At 37.2% G+C, this 24,465-nt stretch overlaps 1 protein-coding gene and 1 long non-coding RNA gene across 2 annotated transcripts; one reads left to right on the forward strand and one right to left on the reverse strand.

Moving 5' to 3' along the window:
* Window positions 1–3,169: 3,169 nt before the first annotated feature.
* LOC132626257 (mitochondrial inner membrane protease ATP23) lies at window positions 3,170–13,882 on the forward strand. The gene is made up of 6 exons (XM_060341065.1): window positions 3,170–3,353; window positions 9,722–9,825; window positions 10,091–10,212; window positions 10,890–11,027; window positions 11,123–11,206; window positions 13,435–13,882. The coding sequence occupies exons 2-6, from the start codon at window positions 9,750–9,752 to the stop codon at window positions 13,567–13,569; spliced, it is 555 nt and encodes a 184-aa protein (XP_060197048.1). The 5' UTR covers window positions 3,170–3,353; window positions 9,722–9,749; the 3' UTR covers window positions 13,570–13,882.
* A 2,222-nt stretch (window positions 13,883–16,104) lies between these two features.
* On the reverse strand, window positions 16,105–17,936 carry LOC132626258 (uncharacterized). Its single transcript, XR_009577217.1, has 2 exons — window positions 17,000–17,936; window positions 16,105–16,744 (listed from the first exon to the last, which is right to left on the reverse strand). It is a non-coding gene; the product is annotated as an uncharacterized LOC132626258 (long non-coding RNA).
* Between the last annotated feature and the right edge of the window lie 6,529 nt (window positions 17,937–24,465).

Below are 24,465 nucleotides of genomic sequence, written 5' to 3' on the forward strand. Positions count from 1 at the left end.
GATGATTTTATCAAAGACCACAAGTAGAGCCACCACTTGGAGTGACCAAGGTGAAATTTTTGGTAGTCATTGCAAGCCAAGTAGTTTAATTATGAAGATGACTTTTTGAGCAACACCTTAGTATGCAGGGGAAGATGAAGATGGTCACAGTAACTGGAAGATGGATAACCCTTATGATATAGTATTTGATTACAGAATCATGAACAGAAGTAATAAACTGAAAATGGAAAAAGGAGCTTGAATGGATGAAAGTCATGAAACTATATAATAATGAGAAAAATTCATAGATTGCTATAGTTTAGAGCGTCACTACGAAATGCAGCTTACACTTTGGGTATTTACGAGACATAGCTATAGTTATTGTATTAGGTGGAAGAGCTGTATCAACTGTATCAATGAAAGAGCTGGATCTAGCAGGTATACAACTGTATCAGTTATAATCACGCGAAAGAATTGTATTGTATCAACGCATATTGTTACGCGCATGTATGTGTATTTCCTAAAAAACCCAAAATGGAAGTACGATTCGTTATTTTTTGAAATTATAAGTATGTATCGTAAATACAATCTAAATATTTGTCACATCGCGTAATTTTTCCTATAATTAAACATAGAAGGTAATTGAATGAAATCAGACTGCATTAACTAGACGTTCTACCAATTATCATGAAACCACATTTCGATAGTGAAATCGCACATGAACCTGAATATACTGCATTATTTTTTTTTATCAATAAACTTTCCACCACTAAAATAATTACTTTGGTTTTACAACTCATTCAAAGCAGGACAAAAAAGGATCAGTAGACTTGAAGAAAAAGACCATGCTAGGACAGCTCGATGACTAAGAGGCTACAACCCCAAATAGCATAATTACTAGGAGTACTATTTACGAGTTCGAATGCAATGAGCCAATAATACAGTTCAATTAAATTCCCCTTCTTCTTTCATTAATCAATTAAAATAAGAAAAAGAAACACCCAATTAACAGTATGATTCATTGAACTATAATTCCCACTTTCGGGAGGGCAATTCAATTATTTTATTGTTGTTACATAGAACGTGTGATGCACACAACCTGTTCGACAAATTTTCTAAGAGACGAATTCATTCGCCGGTGAAGTTTGAGAAAACGATTGCAATTAGGAGTGAGTTTTGGATAGTCAGGTAGGTGTTGACTTCTTGGTTAGATCGCTTGACTTGAAAATTGTCCATACCTAAGTCAAGCAATCCTTTGGCGTCGATCTATAGTAGAGTTGTGCTCAAACTCGTTTGCCTGTGGAGTATCTTTTTTCCTGCTGTAATATTATGATTAGTTCACCTGCTTAAGTAGTTTCTTTATGGTACTCACCTGTTCTCATATTACTCTACTAACTCATTCATCATGGTTTATTAACACATCAATTCCGGTTGCAAATTGAATGTTGAGATATCAAAAAATATAGAGTTTGTATGGGAGAGACTCCTAAAGTCTATAAACTATTTTATATAGGAATTTACTTTTCAAGTGTTACATATATTTCCCAAGTATTAGATTGACTATTACATGTCCATAAAGTTCAATATGTCGTAACATTTGCCGAAGCATTTAAAGGTTCAATGATGCCAGGTTTTGTTGCAATTCACTTGTGATATTCTTCCTATGTTTTGGAGCTCTTAAAGTATTACATCTACGTAGTCATATTTTAAAATTACATCCACATAGCCCCCTTTTTTTTTTTTGCAACAGTTTTACCACATGATATATAACATTATACACTAACTATAGATAATGTATAAACCTTGTATAAACAGTGTATAATAATGTATAAAAACTTCGACTCATATTCCCCAAAAAGTGGATCCCGCTCTAATAGCTCCGAATAAATTAAATACGTGCATTAAGATACGAAGGCTTCTTATTCCACAACAACGAAAGAACTTTTTCACGAATTCCGCGTTAATGAAACTTTTCATAGGAATCTTTCACAAAATTTCCAACTAATGCCACCAGCGTTCATCCTGAGCCAGGATCGAATTTTTTTTAATAAATGATTGGCTACAAAGGGATTTTTTTTTTAGTGATCGTGTCACAAGCTTACTCCTATTTTTTTTTTTTTTTGTAAAGTTTTTACATTATAAACAGTGTATAATAATGTATAAAAAGGCCATTTCGAGTACATATTTTCTCGAAATAGACAAAATGTTATTTTTCCTTTATTATAGCCTGTTTGGCCAAGCTTATTTTCCCCCCCAAAGTACTTATTTTTTCAATAAGTGCTTATTTGAAAAAAAATGAGGTGTTTGGCCAAGCTTTTGGGAGAAAATAAGTGCTTTTGGGGAGTAGCAGAAACAGTTTTTCAGAAGCTAAAAAAAACAGCTTTTGCCCGAAAACACATTTTTGAAAAGTACTTTTGAGAAAAATACAAATAGAAGCACTTTTTAAAAGCTTGGCCAAACACAAACTGCTTTTCGCTAAAAATGCTTTTTTGAAAAGTACTTTTTAAAATAAGCAAATTTTAAAAGCTTGGCCAAACAGGCTATTAGGCTCATAGTAAGGTTTTTAACACTGTCTGGTAAAATAAGAACAAGAAACACCCAATTAATTTGGATTTTTTTTTTCTTTTTCAAAATGAATCAAGTTAGTAATTAATGAGTACTGTTTTGTCCTGAAATAAGTTATACCAAGGTTAGAAATCTCTTCCAAATGGTGAATAATAGTAGGGAGATATGTTATCCATGGGTAAAACAATGAAAATAATAAAAATAAATATTCCTGAAGTCCTTTAAACCTTTTTTCTACTAAATAAGTTGTTTGATATTTTTAAAAGGAACAATTTTTTCTTAGATATTATACAATATATGTTATTCTTAATACAACAAACCAAATAGTTAATAAATATGATCCAATATAACTTAATCCCAGCATAACTTAAAGTCTTCAAACCAAATGAACCCTATTAAGGCTCGTTTGGTTAGAAAACAAGTTATATCGAAATTGTTATTCCACCCTCAATGTGGGATAAAATAACACTATAATGCTGGGATAACTAATCCCGGAATTAGTTATCTCGAGATTTTATTTCAATCAAATATAGAATAAGACGACACTAGATTTTTACTGCAGAATTATTTTTGCTTATCCATAGTATCAAACGAGCCTTAGTATCCATATTAGCCACTAAAAATGATGGGCCAAAAAAATGGGGTTAACTTTTACACTAACCCGTTGCTAGTCCCTTAACTTGCAGGCAAAAAAACCCCTCAAGCTTGTAGCCTTGTTCAGCGATCAAAGCAACGCAAATTTTCCAGTGAGTTGACTCTCTCTCTTACCCAGAAAGCTTGGCACTCTTAAGTGACAGCTCGTAGAAGAGGTAAATTTTCAAGTTCTATTTATTGTGGTCGGTTTTGTCTCATTTGCTAGCCATTACATGTTGACATACATTTGTTGAAGGCTTCCTGTTTGATGAAAGTCTTAAGAGAAGCTAACGTTGGTAGAAAGCACATATCTTTGCTTTCTGAGTCGTCTCTGACTCTAAATTTTGCACTAAAATTTTGGATTTTTTGGCCCATTATCCACTGTTTTTGATAAAAGAGAGGCTATTTTTGGATTTTAACATGTGGGTTCTCTTTTTTGTTTGGTATGATTATTTCCACAATTGGATTGCAGTTACTGTTTTTTTTCGGTATAAAAACAGAACTTATATTATTTAGTAGGCCATTGGCCATAGATTCCAAATGTTTTTCACATTATTTGGAATTTATGGAGTTGAAAGATTCGTTGTTTGCAGAGAATATTTTGGAATTATGTTTATGCTTGAATGTATTGAAATGCAACTTCAAAAGTGAAAAAGGGAAAATTAGCCTGTTTTCAAATTTAACTTCAAGTTGAATTTGCAATTTTCATGGCCAAATACTGATTTTCAAATTAAGTGAAAGTTATTCCGGAAAAAAAGTAAATATTTTTTTTTATGGCCAAACGGGCCTTATAGTATCGAAGAGCTGTAGTGAAACCTCTGGAAAAAAGGAAGATTTATCAGTTACGGTTCAATAGAAAAGGGTAAGACATTCACGAGATAGACCGGCAATATAATTATTATCTTCCTGAAATCCTATTTTTTTTTTTTCGGAATCATTTTTTGTTTGTGCGAAATGATATGTTCATACAACAGCAATGAAGATTCATACTATAAAAGCATTTGTATATAATCTAGACAAATACTATGGGGGGTGGCGGTAGGTGGGGTGGGGGTGAAGATGAGGTGCGTTCGAGGGTGGGGAGGAGACAATCGATGTAAAATGCCAGTGTGGAATTTGTTTTCCTTACTTTGATTAGGGAAGTCATTTTCCTCATTTTTAAGATAACTTGTTTTCCTAGAGAAAATGTTTTCCAGAAATTTTGACCGAACACGAGAAAATTGGAAAACATTTTCCTCTATACCGAACACACCCATAAACTTCTCTTTTCCTTCTGAAAGCCAGTGCCATAATGTAGAGAACATGGTGAAATGTACAGCTGTACCTTAAGTTAAATTAACTATAGTTAGCTGTTAGTCCATTAGTTAGTTATAGTTAGTTTATTATGTTTGTTATTACAATATCTTTAGTGGTTAGATTGGCAGTCTGAATTAGATACAGCTATAAATAGGAGTAGGGGTATTGCTAATTGGAGAAAAGGGCCAAAATCCTCCTCTAAATTTGGGTTTTAAGCTCAAGGTAGTCCTTGTTCTGAGGTAGAGCATTAATAGTCCTTTATCTTTCCAAAATTGGTGCACTTTTAGTTTTACTCTTTTAGAGAACTGATTCTGCCTGTAACTAATGGAATACTCCAACTCGTATAGAAAAGAAATGCTTCAGGTATCTTTTACAATCTCCCTTCCTGTACTTGCCCAAAAAACTAATTATACCAGCATGTGTTTCTTCTTCTAAATCAAGCAAGCAGTTTTAGATAACCTTTCAGTAAAAGGGCATCAGTTTTCAAATTCGTCCCGCAAGATTAGTTTGAGCTCAAAGGAAGTTTTTATGCACGGGGTTTGATACTTGAGAGGAAGAGTATAAGATTGGCTAAGAAGCTAGCTTCAAGTTTAATGGAGGCAAATTGTAATTGGTGAAGTTGGTAGCACATTCATGGTCATTGTCATAGTCTCGTAAAATCGTGTAGCAACAAATACATAAATTCATTTTTCTTATTTTTATGTATTTATTTTCGAACGTAATTCAGAGAACCAGTTCGGATTCATGTCGGGACGCTCAACTACAGAAGCCATCCATCTTGTGAGAAGGTTGGTGGAGCAGTATAGGGAGAGGAAGAAGGACTTACACATGGTATTCATCGACCTAGAAAAGGCTTATGACAAAGTTCCAAGACAGATCCTATGGAAATGCTTGGAGGCTAAAAGTGTACCTGTGGCGTACATTAGGGTGATCAAGGACATATATGAGGGAGCCAAAACCAGGGTAAGGACAGTAGGAGGAGACTCAGAGCACTTTCCAGTTGTGATGGGGTTGCATCAAGGATCAACTCTTAGTCCGTTTTTATTTGCTTTGGTGATGGATGAATTGACACGACAAATTCAAGGTGAGGTGCCATGGTGTATGTTGTTCGCGGACGACATAGTCCTGATCGATGAGACTCGTAGCGGAGTTAACGCTAAGCTAGAGAGTTGGAGACATACTCTGGAGTCTAAAGGGTTTAAGCTGAGTAGGACCAAGACAGAGTACTTGGAGTGTAAGTTCAGTGAAACACCTCAGGAGGCTGGCTTGGAAGTGAGACTTGGTACCCAGGCCATCCAGAAGAAAAGTAGTTTCAAGTACCTTGGGTCTATTCTGCAAAGCTGCGGGGAGATTGACGATGATGTCACACATCGTATTAGGGCAGGGTGGATGAAATGGAGGCTTGCTTCCGGAGTGCTATGTGACAAGAAGGTGCCACCAAAACTTAAGGGCAAGTTCTACAAAGTGGTGGTTAGACCGACTATGTTGTATGGGGCAGAGTGTTGGCCGGTTAAGATCTCTCACGTTCAAAAGATGAAAGTTGCCAAGATGAGAATATTAAGATGGATGTGTGGCCACACCACGAGTGACAAGATTAGGAATGAGCATATTCGGGATAAGGTGGGGGTGGCCTCGGTGGAAGATAAGATGCGAGAAGCGAGATTGAGATGGTTTGGGCATGTGAAGAGGAGAGACACAGATGCCCCAGTGCGGAGGTGTGAGAGGTTGGCCATGGATGGTTTCAGACGAGGTAGGGGTAGACCGAAGAAGTATTGGGGAGAGGTAATTAGACACGACATGGCGCAACTACAGCTTACCGAGGACATGACCTTAGATAGGAGGGTTTGGAGGACCCAAATTAGGGTAGAAGGCTAGTAGATAGTCTCGTTTTCCGTTCTTATTAGTAGTCGCATTATCGCAATATAATTTCTTCTGCTCAGATTTCTGCTATTATCTGTTATTTCCTGTGTTTTGATTATCATGTGTTATCTGTGTCGCTTGCATTATTTCATTTCATATCGCTTTGATTCTCTTAACCTTATCTGACTTCTTTTTATGCTTTTATTGAGCCGAGGGTCTTTTGGAAACAGCCGTCCTACCTTGGTAGGAGTAAGGTCTGCGTACACTCTACCCTCCCCAGACCCCACGATGTGGGATTTCACTGGGTTGTTGTTGTTGTTGTTGTTGTATTTTCGAACGTAATGTTTATTCTTTGCCACTTTTGCGAGAAAACTGAAATGGAGAAAAAAAGGAACAAGAGATACCTCTATAAGCTTTGCTATTTTCCTTCAAGGACACAGCGATACTCCTTTGAGCATTGAAAGTTATGAGAAATGTAGGTGCTGCTTTAGTGCTTGTACGGTGAAAGGCAAGTTAGAGTTTTCAGCCACTTTCGTGTGGAACAATATGATAAATCCATCCTAGTGGAGATCACCATTGCGCGAGGCACAAATCTGTCCTTGCAACCCTCATGGTGTTTCATTCTTGCCCTAAGTTTGTGTTCTAACTTTGGATCAACCCATAAGAGAGATCCCATTATTGTTTTATCTCCTACATCGTTCTAATAATCATCTCAGATACATCTAGATACTCTTTAAGAATCAAACACCAGCAAATGAGGATGATGAAAAGGAAAGCAACAAATTTAAAAGGGGATGAGGAGAAACTTTTCAGTTGGCAACTCGTCCAAATTGTTAAATTATGCTGACTTTATGTTTCTTCATCTAAATGGCAAAGCACCACGAAAGGAGGACTAATTTTGGGAATCACTCAATAGTTAACTTAGAACCCAAATCCATTTGTAAGAGCTGATGCACTTATGTACTTGAAGTTGATGAAGTGTTTATCAGCAAGAGCTTTACAAAAGTGGCTCGTAAAAGTTTAAGGGAAGAGCCGGTTAGCGGCGTTATCTGTTGCCGGAATGATGAACCGTAGAAACGTTTCTTGCTGGAGCAACATGATGGAACCCTTAATGGATGTACAGCTTAGCAGAAATGTGCATCTACTATTTTGTCCATCCATTCTTCTTTAGAGCTCTTAGCCTTTAATGATCTGGTGGTATCAGTTCTTGGTTATGCCTAACAGAGAGCAGAGAAGGATAGACTAATGTACAGGAGCAGATCAATGTTTTTATTTTGTTTACTTAGTACTAATAGTGCACCACTTTCGGTAAGTTAGAGGACTATTGGTGCACCACCTCAAAGTGAGAGGACTATTTTGAGTGAAAGCCCAAATTTAGAGGATGGTTTTGACCCTTCTCGCTTTAATTGTACAGATTAATTTTAACCAAGATCAACGAGGTATGGGACCATCAAGGATGGAATCTGCTTTCAGGAGAGCACTAAACGATTGGGAGATTGATAGAAGTAGCCGAGCTTTTACAAACTTTGGAACCTTCAAGATCACTCCAGATATACCAGACAAACCCCAATGGATGTTGAATATTAAGGGGTTTTTCAATGTCAAGTCTGCCTACTGAAATTATAATCATAGAACCTCCATCACGGTGGTGTGGCCTTGGGAACGCATTTGGAAAATCAAGACCCCCCTAAAGGTCTCTTGCTTTGCTTGGTTAGTGGTTAGGAAAGCATGCCTAACACATGAAAGGCTAGAAAGAAGAGGTTTTCAGATTTGCTCAAGATATCTACTTTGTGGATTAGATGCGGAAACAAACGACCACCTTTTCATTCATTGCAAGACAACTGCAAATCTGTGGTACATGTTCTTTTGTATTCTTGGTGTTAGTTGGGTCATGCCTAAAACTACTTTTGAACTACTCAACAGTTGGCAAGGGATTGGCAACAGAAATGGAGAAGAGAACTGGTGGCAGCTAATCCCTTCTTACATTTGGCGGATAGCTTGGAAGGAGAGAAATTTAAGACTTTCTGAAGACAAAAGCAACTCCATAAATAAAATTAGGATGAATTATCTTAGTGTCTTATATTTTTGGTGCAAATAGAATTAATTGGGGGATATAGGGGATTTGATAGATTTTAGATATAGCAGACTAGTTTTAGACTAGCTTTTGACAGCTTCACCATGGCTCTTTTTATGAGCTTGTAAGTACCCCTTCAGCACTTCCAGGTGCTACTTTTGGACATGAATACAAGATGTTACCTTTATCAAAAAATCAGAAAAAAAATAAAAAATTGTACAGATTAATTTTCCTCTCTTCATTTTGGATACACAACCTCACAGAATCTCATTTCCATATCACTTTGAATCTCTTAGCATTATCTGACCTCTTTTTATGTTTTTTATTGAGCCGAGGGTCTTTCGGAAACAGCCGTCCTACCTTGGTAGGAGTAAGGTCTGCGTACACTCTACCCTCCCCAGACCCCACGTGGTGGGATTTCACTGGGTTGTTGTTGTTACCTCACAGAAAGTTTCAAGTATTTTCTCTGCTTGTTCTATCTTCTCATCTCTGTAATTGCAAACCTGATTCTTTGGAATTTGTAACACAAAACTGATGAAGAATCCTTTTGGAGCAAATATACCAAGAATGTTTCGAAGATTTGCTTTGGTTCTTGTTTCAAATTTTCTTTTCTATAATTTGAAGGAGTACATAGTTGAAAAATTTCAGTTTTTAAGTGTTTTAGTGTTCTACCTTTTTTGGCTTTTCCTCTATCTATGATTATTACTTTGTATTATTTCTTGATGGTAAAAAAGAGAAGTGAGTTTTGCATTTGGGTTTTCCCCTTAAATGATGTACTGTAGTCGGACAAATATGTGTTGTGTGAGATCTATATGAAAACTACAACTAAAAAGGATAATAAATCTATATGAACACTACAACTAAAAAGAATAATAAACAAAGCAAGGATGAAGATTTGACAGATGTTGAGGCTAGGAAATCTCCTAACAATAACAATATTCAAGAAGCCCTGGATAAGTCAATTAACCCATAATTTATCCATAGCAAAAAATGCGCATTTGCTAGCACTACTTGGAGAACAATGTGAGAGTGAAACCCAAACTAGACTTGAAAATGCTCAAATGAAGTCAACATGAAAAAGGCCTATCAAATAGAGGTCCATAAAAAAGTAAGCCCTAGAGTGGATAACATTCTTATCTCATGTATGTTGCTTAACTTTTCATCATAGGGATACACTTACGTGTTAGGACATATACTTACCTATGCATGTATACTTCTCATTATAAATAGATGTTACTCTGGCTCTCAATTCATTGAGCCATTCACCAAAACACTCTCAGTTGACCCGTGAACTTGTTACCGTCTCTTGTGCAGAGATTAGCCAGCAAAAGCGACCAACCAAATGGCAGAGTCATCCACCGTCAATGGCGGAAGTACGGTGGAGGAATGCCAAGACATGATCCGAAGAAGTCTTAGAAGTATGTTCTTCACATCTCCATATCTCTTTCTCTAATGGTTTTTCCAATTTTAACTCATACTTTTGGTTTTACACTCTACTAGTTTAAATTTACCTCAAAAGATAGACTATGACAACTTATGAGAAGAAACAGATACCGCAAGCTGATCCAGACTGCATTGTTATAAAAACAAAAGCTTTATAAGATAAATTCATTTGGTATTGAAATAAATGGACTTAAATAGAATAGAATGGATTTACTTAATTTATATGCATTTTTATTGCAGCTCCGATGGTGAAGTTCCTAAAGGAGCATTTGGAGAAATCTGGTTGTCGAATTGGTGATAATTTCATAAAAGCTATCCATTGTGACAAGAAGGTCAGCGGCGGCTATGTTCGCGGACATGGGGTAATCAACCATAATTTCTTATTCCTTGACTGTTCGAAACCTTTTAGAGGTTCAGGTGGTCAAATTTAAGTTTCTGCCAATTGTGGATTTGAAGAACATTTCGTGTAGTGTTATAAACGCAGTTATGCTAAATTTGTGTCTTGAAGATGGCAAATTAAATTTAAACCCTGCGGGTCAGTGGAGGACAGACACCTTTTTAAGTAGATAGTGTCAAGGATGAATTCAGGATTGAAGTTAGTGGGTGCAGACACCTCTACGCTAACTTCTCCTTTGTGATAATATTTAAAATATTTAAACTATATATATAGTTTGTCCAAACTTAGAGGGTACGCCCCGCAGCTTGTGAGCTGCATGTGCCCATGCAGAGTGCGAATAGTTTGATCACCCAGTAAAGTAATGCTAGCTTTTTGATGTGCTTTGTTGCTTAATCTTTTTATTTTCCTTTTCTGAAAAAGAAAAAAAAAAAATTGTCACCCTTTTTTATGTCAAGAATAGTTAACATTGCACTCTTGAATGCCATTTTCAGCACTAATATTTTTCCCTCCTAATAGTTTTGTTGCCTTTCCTTCTTTCTCTCTGTTTTTTGCAAGTGTTTATGTACGTGGGATTATCTTCATTGTGTTGGTTGTCTTACATCCTCAAGTATTTACTGACCTTGTTTCTTTTTGGCTATTAAGATAATTGTGTGCAGTAATTATATGAACATTCAAGATGAGGTGAATCAAGTTGTCATACATGAGTTAATTCATGCATATGATGACTGCCGTGCTGCAAATTTGGACTGGGCTAATTGTGCTCATCATGCTTGTAGTGAAGTTAGTTCTCTCAAGTCTCGCTTTTATGCTAATTCTCGTATTTTTGATTGTCTTCGCGCCTATTGAACGTGAATTCTTTACAACTGTTTTTACAGATTAGAGCTGGCCATCTTAGTGGTGATTGCCATTACAAACGGGAATTACTGAGAGGTTATCTTAAGATACGAGGCCATGAGCAAGTGAGTTTTATTGATCCTTCGTGTTCTCCTTTCCTTCCTTAACTAGCTGCAGTTGTGTACATCACAGACAACACATTTACTATTTAGTAGTTCATAGAAGGAAATAACATAAAAAGGCACCAGTTCAGCTGATTATATAAACATGTGGGAACAATTATCCTGGAGGCAAAAAAAAAAAAAAAAAGGCTTGAGAGTTTGAACCAGGAGTTGCATCTGCTAGGCCATTAGAAACCCCCTGCCCCTTGTTGAATTGTTTAGTGTGCTCAAGTGAATATGTAGCAGCTTTGAACTTGTCTTCTTCACTTTGGGGCATAAGCTTGATAAAAAGTAGTTTGGTCTTTCTTATTGTCCTGTTAAATTTAGGACTTATAAGAAATGTGTATAACTTAAATTGTCAATCTTAAATTTTTGATTATTTAATTGAAGCTCCATGTTCATGAAAACATTCCGGTGGTCTGAAGTTTGAATAGACGCAGTTTCTTGCTTAAGATTGATGAAACGAAAAAGTCAAATGCCCTGCTTGTGGGCAACATTGGCTGCTGTTATTTGTTCTCGAACGTGATCCTGTAGTACTTGTACCTAATTCTGGGTTACCTATCCTAATATGGATGGACAGCTATAGACAAAGGGATACAGGCCTTAATTAGTACAGCCATTGATTTCCACCAATAGAATTGAAAGACACTAACTCTTCGAACTAATTTATAGTTTATCTCCTTTTTAAAGTTGCCGCTATGGTACTAACGGCATTGTTAACATTTTGTCTACACCAGACGTGTGTAACAGTAATCTCTCATAATAGTTCGTGTGTCTGGGCTTATTTTTAACATCATGGTTACTTCTTGACAACTCCTTTTACTGCAAGTTCTAAGTTCTTTTCTCAGTAATCCAACTTGTCATTCTTTTTATACATATGCCTCAAAGTTACTTTCGTTGTCTTTAATTGCTGAAGCTAACACATCATTGAGTGCACTTTTACAAATTCTGCCCCCCCGCCCCCCCTCTAGAGTTTCGACTTACATGGCATCTCCATCCTTCAATTTTTATTTCTTTTTTGGGGATTGTACTTTACTATGTTGCTCGGACTCTTTAGAAACATCGACGGGTGCATGTGAATTCTCCAAAAGTACTGCATTGTTGGATAATCCGACACGGGTGCGGCAACATTTTTGGGGTGTCCGAGCAACATAGGTGCTTTACAATCAGACTCCCCCTTGCCCTTCTCCTCCTTTTCCTAACTAATATTTTTGTTTGATATGACTAGAGCTGTTTTTTTTTTTTTTCACTTGGCGGTTCCTAAATATAATTAGTACGGTGGAAAAAAGGTTCTAGTCAATTTCTCATAAATTTTAATCATATAAAAGCATCTTCCTTGTTTGAAGGCTATATTGATAGTTATCCAAAAGTTGGATTTCCTAAACACACAAATTTCCCGAAAAGGCGAAAACCAAACCTAAAACCAATTTTTGCAGGACCTTTTTACAAAAGTAACAGAGGCTACAATACTTGTATGGGATTCACCTTTAGGAAAGATTCACGACACAGGAGATAGCACCCATCTACCTCAGCCTTTGACCATCCATGTACCACCTAGGAGGGGGCAAACGGGCGGGTCGGATATGGGCGGGTGGAAAAAGAGTTAAACAAAAAGGATAAAATATCCGACCCACCCATACTTAACACAAATAAAAAAGGGTTAACCAACGGATAATATGGATGTTCATATTATCCATGGTTTCAGCCTTTCAGGAATAGTTAGGTGAGAACACAAGCTAAAAGGTAAAATAAGCTTAGACTCCCAGAAAGTAAGACCTCATGAAAAATAACAAGCAGACAAATGGGTCCATATTATCCATCTGAATATCCATTTTTTTGATCCACTTTTAAAAAGTCAGGTATCCCACTCATGTCTAATGAGTCAGATTGGATGGTTACTTGCTTTTTTAAACCATTTTGCCAGCCCTAACCTTAAGGTCATTGTATGTGACGAAAAGGTAAACGAACAGTTTTCTGAACTCTGAAGCTATTAACGAGCTTCATTGGAAGAAAAAACGAATTGGGAAGAGGCATTGTTAGGTTTGCCTCCATATATCACTTCATATTGATCCTTCAGGGCATGGACTCTGTATACCACTTTATATAGATCCTTCTGTGCATGTATGACAAGAAGTTAGTTTAATGGTTGATTAGTTTCTGACTTTTTCCCTTCTGTACTTGGCCCTATGAAGGAGTGTGTGAGGCGAAGAGTTATGAAATCAATGGCGGGTAACCCATATTGTTCAGAGTCGGCCAGTAAAGATGCCATGGAAGCTGTCTGGGATGTTTGTTACAATGATACTAAGCCCTTTGACAGAGCCCCTTGAAACATAATGATAACCGGGAGACCCGGATATGGTGATAACTGGATTATCACCTGAAGATTTTGCTGTGTTATTTTAATTTCGGTTGATACCATAAACGGAGGTGCATATTTATCAGACATCATAGCATTTTTTGAGGCTTATTGACTGCCTCGTGATGTAACGGCCATAAAAGCACTTAGTCTTCGCCAATTATGACGTATCAAGTAAAATATTCTTATACTGTATCAGATTTTGTAAAATTTACAGGGTTTTTCTCCTATTCTAGGAATTTTTCATAATAAGTGGTTTTTTATTTCTTGTTTTGCAATATCCATTATTCTTCTGTCAATCAACATGTATTATCCAAGTTATTTACATCCTTTACTTATTTATCATCAGAACATACGATTATTCTGTTTTATCTGGATTGTCTAGTGGAAATTTTAGATACTGGAAGAAGAATCTTTTTGTCAAATTTGATTTAATTTAGCATCTTCCATCATCAGCTTAACATTGTGGGTTAAGATAGAAAGATATTGCATGGTGATGATTGCTGGTGAACTGGTCTGGCTGACATGTAACTCGTGTTGGTATGCGTTTGCCTGGAAACAGTACATTGTTGCCCGATGCTTCTACGTATATCATCGTGATATTACTGAATATAATGCCTTGCCATTTACCTTTCGATTCTGGAAAAGATGCCTTATTGTCCTGACATATGTGATTAACCAAATCAGTTGGGATGTTGGCATTGCCGGTTCTTGCTGGTCAGCTTGATATTAGTTGTGTGGTGTTTCTTTTTGTCTCATAACATAGTAGACGTAATGTTTGTGAACCTAAAAGTGTAAGATTTGGGTCCACCAACTTGTGAGATAACATACAATTAATTTTTCCTGCTGGTCACTACTTTGTTATCGTATAATTGAGTTGTCCTTGAGCGGGGTGATGACCCTATGACAATCCCAATTTGAAGACCCGAAAAAGATTATATGATACCAACACACAAGGCTTGGTTGATATACAGTCTTGCTGATGACCATCCAATGAATTAATTCTTTTGATGTTGGTAATCATGTAAACAGTATCATTAACAAACAAAATCAGTACACCTAAAGAGCACAAATCCTTTATGGCGACTTATGTAGTGGTCGACCTTCCTACCAGAATGCCTTCTTGGTCCGAGAGCCACTTTTTGACTAGTAAGGACGCAGGAAGCAAAAAAACTTGCGCGAAGGACGTTTTCTTCTCTGCCCTCTCCTCTCCAAAGGCCAAGGGAGAGACTGCATCCCTTTCCTTCGGTAGCTCTTTTGGTTTCCCAAGGATAGCGGTAGCTGGGGCAAAGCCCACTTTCTTCGCTCCGCAACCACCTTCCAGGAAGGGTGTTGTGCAGAATGAGCCTCCCGCAGAAAAAACAAACTAGTTACAATCTGTGCAAAATTGAAAATCCAATCTAAATCATAGTAAGCCTATATATGAACGTTCTACTCCTGTATGCCTTCTTTGATGTATTTAACAACTCTATTCTCTATACAATTTCCTCTTTAATCCGTGTATTTATCACTGATCTTTTTGTTGTTTTTCCTCTGAAAATCTTACTGTTTCTGGCTCTCCATGTTTGATATACCATTGCTCCCCATAGCAGCCATCTCGGTTCTAATTTCAGTAATCCATGGACAGTCTACAAACAGATGATGGCTAGTTTTCAGAACAACTCTTTTCTTATTATCACCTATTTTATAAGAAATCAGCTTAACGCTTTTGATTTCCTAATATCTTTTGTTAGACGTAGAAACTAAGGAGAATATGCAAATCGCTTTACTTTAGTTAAATTAGAAACTAAGAAGCAGCACAAAGAAAATCGTATAGGCGTGCTATTTGGAGAAGGGGAATCTGCAAATCACATTTTTAATCTTTCTTTTTTGATATCATATTACATGTTGCGTTGTTACTACTAGACCAAAAACCCTTTAAAACCTCCTTAATTCCTTGTAATGTCCTACGAAGAGCGGTTTAATTGTGTATAGAAAAAGTGGTTGAACATATACTCAAAGAGTTTTACTTGTTATCCGACATTGTCCTTATCTAACCTTTTTTGTTAAGCTTTCTCTTGAGCCGAGGGTCTTTCGGAAACAGCCTTTTATCTTCCAAGTTAGAGGTAAGATTTGTGTGCATTTTACCCTCCTCAGACCCTGCATTGTGAAATTTCACTGGGTATGTTGTTGTTGTACTCGTTAAGCGAACGAATTTTTGTAAGGAAATTTTTAGACTGTAACTTTTTCAGGTTTTATTTGAGTTACTAGTCGTAGTTACCCATGGTGTGCAGGGGGCCAAACACGAAAATCTGCACGCGTTTGGAGTTCTTGGATGTATAATAAAACTTGGTAAGACTAAAGCAAATTATATAAGTCACATTTTAAATGTCTGTTGGTGTCCTGATATAAACTTCTGCACTGTATAGTTGTCCCAAGCATAAGAGTTGTCTCACACCTAAGTAACTTTTGATATGCCTCTTAACTTCGTCTTCTAAGATGTTGGAAAAGATGGGGGGCATATGAGTGCCTAGGGAACCAAGTGTGAATAAACGACTGAATTGTTACAGAATATATCAGGACTAAATTATGTCAACATCACTGCAATCCAAAGAACAATATTCTACCTCCATAAGAATCAATACTACTAAATCGATTTGTGGCCATTATATGCCCAACTACTTGGAGACACGTGTTTGCCTTGTCCATGTTACAGCCACTTCATCATCTGGCAAGAAAATGTCTAAAATAACATATTCTGGTGACCTAGTCAACCAATTCAAAGCTTAAGGAAATGTATTTTTCTTACAATGATTGCAATCCAGAAATTTTGCTTGCCCATCAATAGGTCGATGGGGAAAATCAAACTCCCCACCTTGGAATAGAAATGATCTTTATTCTTTTGATCGCTTTGATATTGGCCACAGGACAGACACCAGGACAATCTAACTCCGTAACTCGAGCACTCCCACGGCTGGCTCTGATAAAAATTCTTTTATAAAAGCTGCAACTTGTTTCGCGACCACAGCTACTCGCCTGGGTTGTAACCATTACCGCACTGCCTGGGGGATGAATTCCAGCTAAAGACTAACTCTAAACTTGCATGGAAAGTTGAAAAACTCAATCTCCTCTCTTCAGCTTTGAAAATCTCCATAACATGCAAACAACTACTTAAAAGAACCAGGAAATGTAGGGAAATTAAAAGTCTAGCAATGGGCTACATGTATTAAACAACAATAGAAATTATGAGCAAAACCGAAAACAAAGTTAGACTGAAAAGGAAGTTCAACAACTAAAAATATTCTTTTTGATGACAAACAATTAATGCAATTAAGAATATTGTTATCAGCTATTGACCGATTGTCTATGTGTGTATTGTAAATCTATAACGAATAACATTTAGCGACCATCATAAATTATACCTCTAGTATTGGTCCCAAATTTTCATGTTAACCATTTACCAAACTGAAGCATTCCAAGCAAGAGCAACCCTTGTAGCAGCTATGCTTGAATTATCCAGACCAACTATCTCTAGCTGAACCAAATGATACCAAGTTTCTCACTCTTTCTTTTACCAGTAAGAATAGCTATTATACTTACAATTTTGGATCCAACAATCAGAATAGCTATTACACTTACAATTTTGGATCCAACAATCAGTTCTTCCAGTTTGTGGCGTACTTGAGAATTCTTCTATTTAATCTTATTTGGCTCCCAAGTTCTATAATGCCTGAGATGTGATAAAACCCATAAGAAGCTTGTTTTCCATTGTATAAAAGACATTGCGAACAATTGCATTGGCAGAAAGGGAAATGTAAATTCAATCATTACAAGGAAAAAGAGAAGATTCACCAAATGAAAATCATATAAATTTGTTCAAAGTGAAAGGAACACATAATGCTATCAATGTGAAAGTCGCGATGATATGAGAAGAGATACATCCCCACAGAAAGTCCTAACATAAACTTTATGGAGACCTCTTTATTTCACTTTTGTAAAATCTACTCAAAATTCAAATTTAACAAAATAGAACAATCTATATAAACAATGCCCAGATCTTAATAATCTTATTGGTTGTTTATGGAAGCATGTCATTTCACATGTAAAACATCTTCTTTGGGTTTTCTCAATTGCTATGATAACTATAACCTAGCAAGTATGCACGACAAAAGTCAGTGCATTTGATTCTTCGTAGGCTCTAGTTGAATTAAAACTCAGACAATAATGAAATGAGAAACTGCGCAGGGAATATCTTGAACTACTATATTAACCATTTAGAATCATTTGAGGTAATATTTTTCATCGCGCAGGTTGGTGAGAAAGAACCTTAAATTTCAAAATACAATGGATATAAGTATCTTGTACCATGTTATAAATGCCACAGAAATACATAGTGAATAGAAACAAATAGAAGTAGGAAGCGCTTTCTCGTTTAATACGCCATATGTGACGCAAGTCTAGATTAATCGAAGTTTCAAAGGGAATACCGAACACTTCGTTACGCAAGAAACAACTTACCAAGTTTAGACAGGGGAGTTGATTAGAGAAAGAACGTTATAAGCCGCAATTAGCGGAGCATGGAGACAAACAAGAATGTGCAATTGTCAAATGGGATCCACTTTGCAAACCGGAGCATGTTATTTATAATTATGTATACAAAAATTATTAAAGCAAATTTCAGATTTGTTAATCTAGCTAGCAATTCATTTTTTTGTATCTATTGATACTAAAAGTGATTTGCTTGTCCCTCAAAATATTAGATATGCAAATTTGAGTTGTTTTTTACATTGGACAACACATTTTTACTCAATTTATATTTTCAACTATTTTAATGATTGTACTCAATTTGGATACAATTACTTTATCAATATGTTATTTAAAATATCCAGAACACTATCCTAATTGGTCTAGAGAAATTAAGTAACCTGTGTGAAATTTTAAAATAGTGTACCACAAATAGAAAAAAGAATTTACAAATATCTCAGGCATGGATTAGCTTATTTGGCCAATAACAGGTTGCTATCCTGATGCTGCTTGTAGAAAGATAGGGTTGAATTTTCCGCAGGGCTCATATGAATGATGGATTTCAAAGTTCAAACATGCAAATAGACGTGTAAAATGGCAAATTGAAGTGAGCCCACTATTTCATTAAAATGTTCACACCCAATATTCCTGGATACCCACAATGCCCTGTTAAGCAGGGATGTCAACTAACAAAGTGGTGTGTATGTGCTTCAGCAGCACACTCCCACTTCTTATATAGGAAAGAAGAATAGTAAAGTAATATGATGATGTCGTCATGTTATTTTATCAAAGGAGACAAGTCAAAGTAATACTACTCATGGGCCAAGATTTTTTTATTGTACTAGTATCGAATCTCTTTAAAAGTGCTACACTTGCTTGTTGAATCCTTCTATTAGCACGTTCTTTAAAAAAGAACCTAGTTCAAGATTCCTTAAACTTCATATTTTTCCGTACGTAACAGACATTTCATGTGTTCCACTTGATATTTTTAATATAATAATAAAGCTATTATTTTGTCATGAAACATACGTTGATTTGTTACAGGCACTTTTCGATCTCAAGAATGTGAACTAATGATACTTTCATGACAAATCATAATATATATATATATATATATATATATATATATATATATATATATTCTACAGAGTCTCTGATCAGTTACAGTACTAGGCCTCAAGTACACGTGTTTCGATTGAAAAATAAAATATCGACTAGTGAGATTTGTGGATACTAAATTACCAACTAACACACATTTTGTTCTCTCTTTTTTATTTCTTATATATATATTTTTATAATATCAAAAATCACGTGTCCTGGCCAAGACAAAGGAAAAGGCCAAGTTAGACCTTTGGGCTGGATCAAATTATCATTAAAATACTCCTACCGTTCACTTTTACTTGTCTGCTATACTAAAAATAAATCGTTACTTTTACTTATCTACTTTCGCATACAAGGGAAAGACAATTTTATTTTTCCTGTTTTACCCTTAACATTAATTACTCATTCCCCTAATCATTTCTCAAGTCCATTGAAACTATATACGCTATTAATATGGGTGTTATTATTAAATATGCACTTCATTTATTATTTCTTAAGGGACGTGTAAAGTCCATTGTGGACAAGTAAAAGTGAATGGAAAGAGTAAAAGCCTTGCCGTTCACCTAATTACCTACCAACATTAATTCGCGAACCATATAATAAGCTAATCGCTTCAAATATACAATACACATACCATGGTGGAGGAAAGCATAATTTTTGGAGAGAATTGTGTTTGGATAAGGTTTGTGTATATTCTTTTGGGAACAACTTCGTTTTTAATTAGAAAGTTCTTGAAATATGTCTACAACTTCACCTTGTAACTATAATACTGTAACTATTACAACGCCACAATCTCATGAATGTTTAATATTCATGTTACTCCATTCAAAATAAAACGACCAGACATCATCTATATTTTCTACTGTCATATAATTCTTAATAGGAGTATAGGACTAGAAGACTCTTAAGCCTAAAATAAAATGTATTGACATGACTAAAATTTAACTCTACTTTGTCGGCCTAAAATAAAACGTATTGACATGATTAAAACTTAATTCTCTTTTTGTCGACCTAATAAAACGTATTGATATGACGAAAATTTAATTCTCTTTTTGTCAATCAGATGCGCTTATAGAGAAGGCCAACCATTACAAGCTGTTAAATATAGTATATCTATTAATGATTAGCATATTCCGAGACAGATTTCAATAATCTATTATGGTATCAGTTGCTTAGAGATTTTTTTCTCTGTCTTCCGCTCGCCCTAGCTCGACTTTCCTTGCCCACCATCGTCTATCTCTTCTGTCTTCTCCTTTTTCAGCCATTCTAAATGTCGGACAACAAGTCCTCTTTTCACTCGGCTCTTGCCGTCTCAAATATCAAAAACCACGTTCCCATTATGCTTGAAATGGAAAACGTTCAATACTCTACGTGGGCAGAACTTTTCAAGATTCACGCACGATCTCACAAGGTTCTTAATCATATCATTCCTCCGAAAGCCAGTCAGAGGACGATTCCTTCTACTGATGCAGAAAAGGAACTATGGTCAACCTTGGATGCCACGGTTCTTTCGTGGATTTATTCTACCATTTCTAACGACCTATTGCACACCATTATCGAGCCCGATTCAACGGCTATGGAAGCTTGGGATAGATTGCGTGATATATTCCAAGATAATCAACATTCCCGTGCCGTTGCCCTTGAACAAGATTTCACCACTGTCTCTATGGAGCATTTTCCTAATGTCTCTGCTTATTGTCAACATCTCAAGTCCCTTGCGGATCAATTGAAGAACGTTGGCGCACCGGTGTCGGACAATCGTCTGGTTTTACAATTGGTAGGTGATCTTACAAAACCATACCGTGGTGTGGGTACGGTAATCCGGCAAAGCAATCCTCTTCCTCCTTTCTATAAAGATCGGTCTATGCTTGTTCTTGAAGAGGCCAGGATGTCTAAGGAAGCAGCCACCGAATCAGCTATGGTGGTCACTTCAAATGATGACGGTCCGATTACTTCTGAAAAATCGGGTCGTTTTAAGGGGAAGCAAGGTGTGCAGCACTCTGGTGGTCGCCGCAACAACAGTGGCCGGAAGAACAACAATTCCGGTGGTGGCGGACGCTCCTCCGGCAGCGGCAAAGGTGGTGGCAGGGGACAGAACTCCGGTGGCCAAGGTGGGAGCTCGTCATTCCCGCAACAGCAACAGCATCAACCTTATCCTTGGGGTTGGTATGGTCAAGGTTGGCCCATTCCACCTTGCCCATTCCCAACTCAAGGTTGGGCCAGACCTCCGGTTCCTCAGCAGCGCCAACCCAGTATCTTGGGCCCAAGACCTCAGCAAGCCTATGTTCAACAACACGCATCACCTAATTTTGGGCAGCCCATGTCGTATGCTTCTACGGATATCGAGACATCAATGCACACTATGTCTCTTCACCAACCCGATCCGTCATGGTACATGGACACCGGGGCTACATCTCACATGACCTCCTCTACAGGTACTCTTTCGTCTTATTTTAATTTGGGCAATCATCCTAATAATAAAATTGTGGTTGGTAATGGTCATACTATTCCGATTCTTGGCTATGGTCACACTAAATTATCTTCCCCGAGTCAATCCCTTTCCCTTCAGAATGTTCTTCATGCACCTAAATTGATTAAAAATTTCATTTATGTTAGAAAGTTTACCACTGATAATTCTGTGTCAGTTGAGTTTAATCCTTTTGGGTTTTTTGTGAAGGATTATCGGACGGGGATGCCAATAATGAGATGTGATAGTCGAGGCGACCTTTATCCCATTTCTTCTATCAACAATCAACCTTCCTCATCTACTTTTGCAGCCATCTCTCCTAAGCTCTGGCATGATCGTTTGGGTCATCCGGGAACTCCTGTCTTAGATGTGCTTAGAAAAAATAAAAACATTGATTGTTCTAAAATTTCTAGTTCTAGTATTTGTGGGTCTTGTGTACTTGGAAAACATATTAAGTTACCATTTGTTTCTTCTTCTTCGAGTACGACTATGCCGTTTGATATTTTACATAGTGATCTTTGGTCCTCTCCTGTTTTGAGTTCTTCCGGACATAGATATTACGTTTTATTTTTGGATGATTATTCTAAGTATTTATGGAATTTTCCTTTGGCACGAAAATCTGATGTTTATGATATTTTCTTAATCTTTAAAGCCCATATTTCCACTCAATTTGAACGTCATATCAAAAATGTACAATGTGATAATGGAAGAGAGTTTGATAATGGTCCTTTTTGGGATTTTTGTAAGACTCATGGCATGTCTTTTCGCCTTTCTTGTCCACATACTTCCTCTCAAAATGGGAAAGCCGAACGTAAAATTCGGACTATAAATAATATCTCTCGTACTCTTCTCGCTCATGCCTCTCTTCCACCCTCCTTTTGGCATCATTCTCTCCAAATGGCAACTTATCTTCTTAATGTCCTTCCAAGTAAACTATTGGGAAACAAGTCTCCTCTTGAAATTCTTTACAAAAGGGTTCCGTCTTATTCTCATCTTCGGGTTTTTGGTTGTTTGTGTTATCCTTTATTTCCATCAACAACTATTAATAAGTTGCAACCTCGATATACCCCTTGTGTTTTTTTGGGGTATCCAACCAACCATCGTGGCTACAAGTGTTATGATATGTCCTCACATAAAATTATTATTTGTCGCCATGTCATTTTTGATGAAAATAATTTCCCTTTTGCAAAATTACATTCCCCGCAATCCCACACTTATGACTTCCTTGATAATGATTTATCACCTTACGTGATTCATCATATGCAACAAACTGGCCCAACTTCTTCTCCCTCACAACCGGCCCAGTACTTGTCTCCTTCTTCACCCAACTCGCCAGCAAGGCCCATTCCCTCTCCTTTGGGCCCAAGTCCTCCTCCTTGCTCTCAAAATTTCCCAGCCCAAACACAAGCCGATATCTCAACTCCAACTCCACAAAATGCTCAACTCCATCAGCCAAAGGTAGTGACCCGTAGCCAAAATGGAATTTTCAAACCTAACACAAAATATTCTATGCACACTACGGTTGAGAGGTCACCTTTGCCTCGAAATCCGATAGCGGCTCTTCGTGACCCGAATTGGAAAATGGCCATGGATGATGAATATAATGCTCTTATTAAAAATAAGACGTGGGAGTTGGTGCCCCGTCCCCCGGATGTTAATGTGATTCGGTCTATGTGGATTTTTACTCATAAGGTCAAATCTAATGGTGTTTTTGAGAGGCATAAAGCCCGTCTTGTAGGTGATGGTAAAACCCAGCATGTTGGCATTGATTGTGGCGAGACTTTTAGTCCGGTGGTGAAGCCTGCTACAATCCGCACGGTTCTTAGTCTTTCTCTTTCGAAGGCATGGCCGATCCATCAGCTGGATGTTAAAAATGCCTTCCTACATGGTGAGCTTCAAGAAACAGTTTACATGCACCAACCTCTGGGTTACAGGGATCGTGTTCATCTTGATTATGTATGTCTCCTGCGTAAGTCATTGTATGGACTAAAGCAGGCGCCCCGGGCTTGGTATAAGCGGTTTGCTGATTTTGTTCTATCTATTGGGTTCACAAATAGCAGGTGTGACAACTCTTTGTTCATTTTCAGCAAAGGGTCTGAAATGGCTTACATATTATTATATGTTGATGGTATTATCCTCACTGCTTCTTCTGATGCTCTCCGATGTTCAATCATGTATCTTCTTAGTTCTGAGTTTGCTATGAAGGATCTTGGTCCTCTAAATTATTTTTTGGGTATTGCTGTGACTCGACATAAGGGTGGTATGTTTCCCTCACAGCGCCAGTATGCCGAAGCAATAATTGAGCGTGCAGGGATGTCTTCTTGTAAACCATCCCTTACTCCGGTTGACACTAAATCAAAGGTCAGTGCTACATCTAGTACTACTTTTGATGATCCTTCCCTTTATCGGAGTCTTGCAGGGGCCCTACAATATCTCACTTTTACACGACCGGATATCTCTTATGCCGTACAACAGGTTTGCCTACATATGCATGATCCGAGAGTTGATCATATGTCTGCTGTTAAACGTGTCATTCGGTATGTTAAGGGTACTTTGGATCACAGGCTTCATTTATACCCGTCTTCTTTTTCTACTCTTGTCTCGTATACTGATGCAGATTGGGGTGGGTGCCCTGACACTAGACGGTCTACATCTGGTTATTGTGTATTTTTGGGTGACAATCTGATTTCTTGGTCGTCTAAACGACAACCCACTTTGTCTCGGTCAAGTGCCGAAGCCGAGTATCGTGGGGTGGCGAATGTTGTCTCCGAATCATGTTGGATTCGAAACCTTCTC

Source organism: Lycium barbarum, chromosome 2, assembly GCF_019175385.1.
Source record: "Lycium barbarum isolate Lr01 chromosome 2, ASM1917538v2, whole genome shotgun sequence".
Classification (NCBI taxonomy): domain Eukaryota; kingdom Viridiplantae; phylum Streptophyta; class Magnoliopsida; order Solanales; family Solanaceae; genus Lycium; species Lycium barbarum.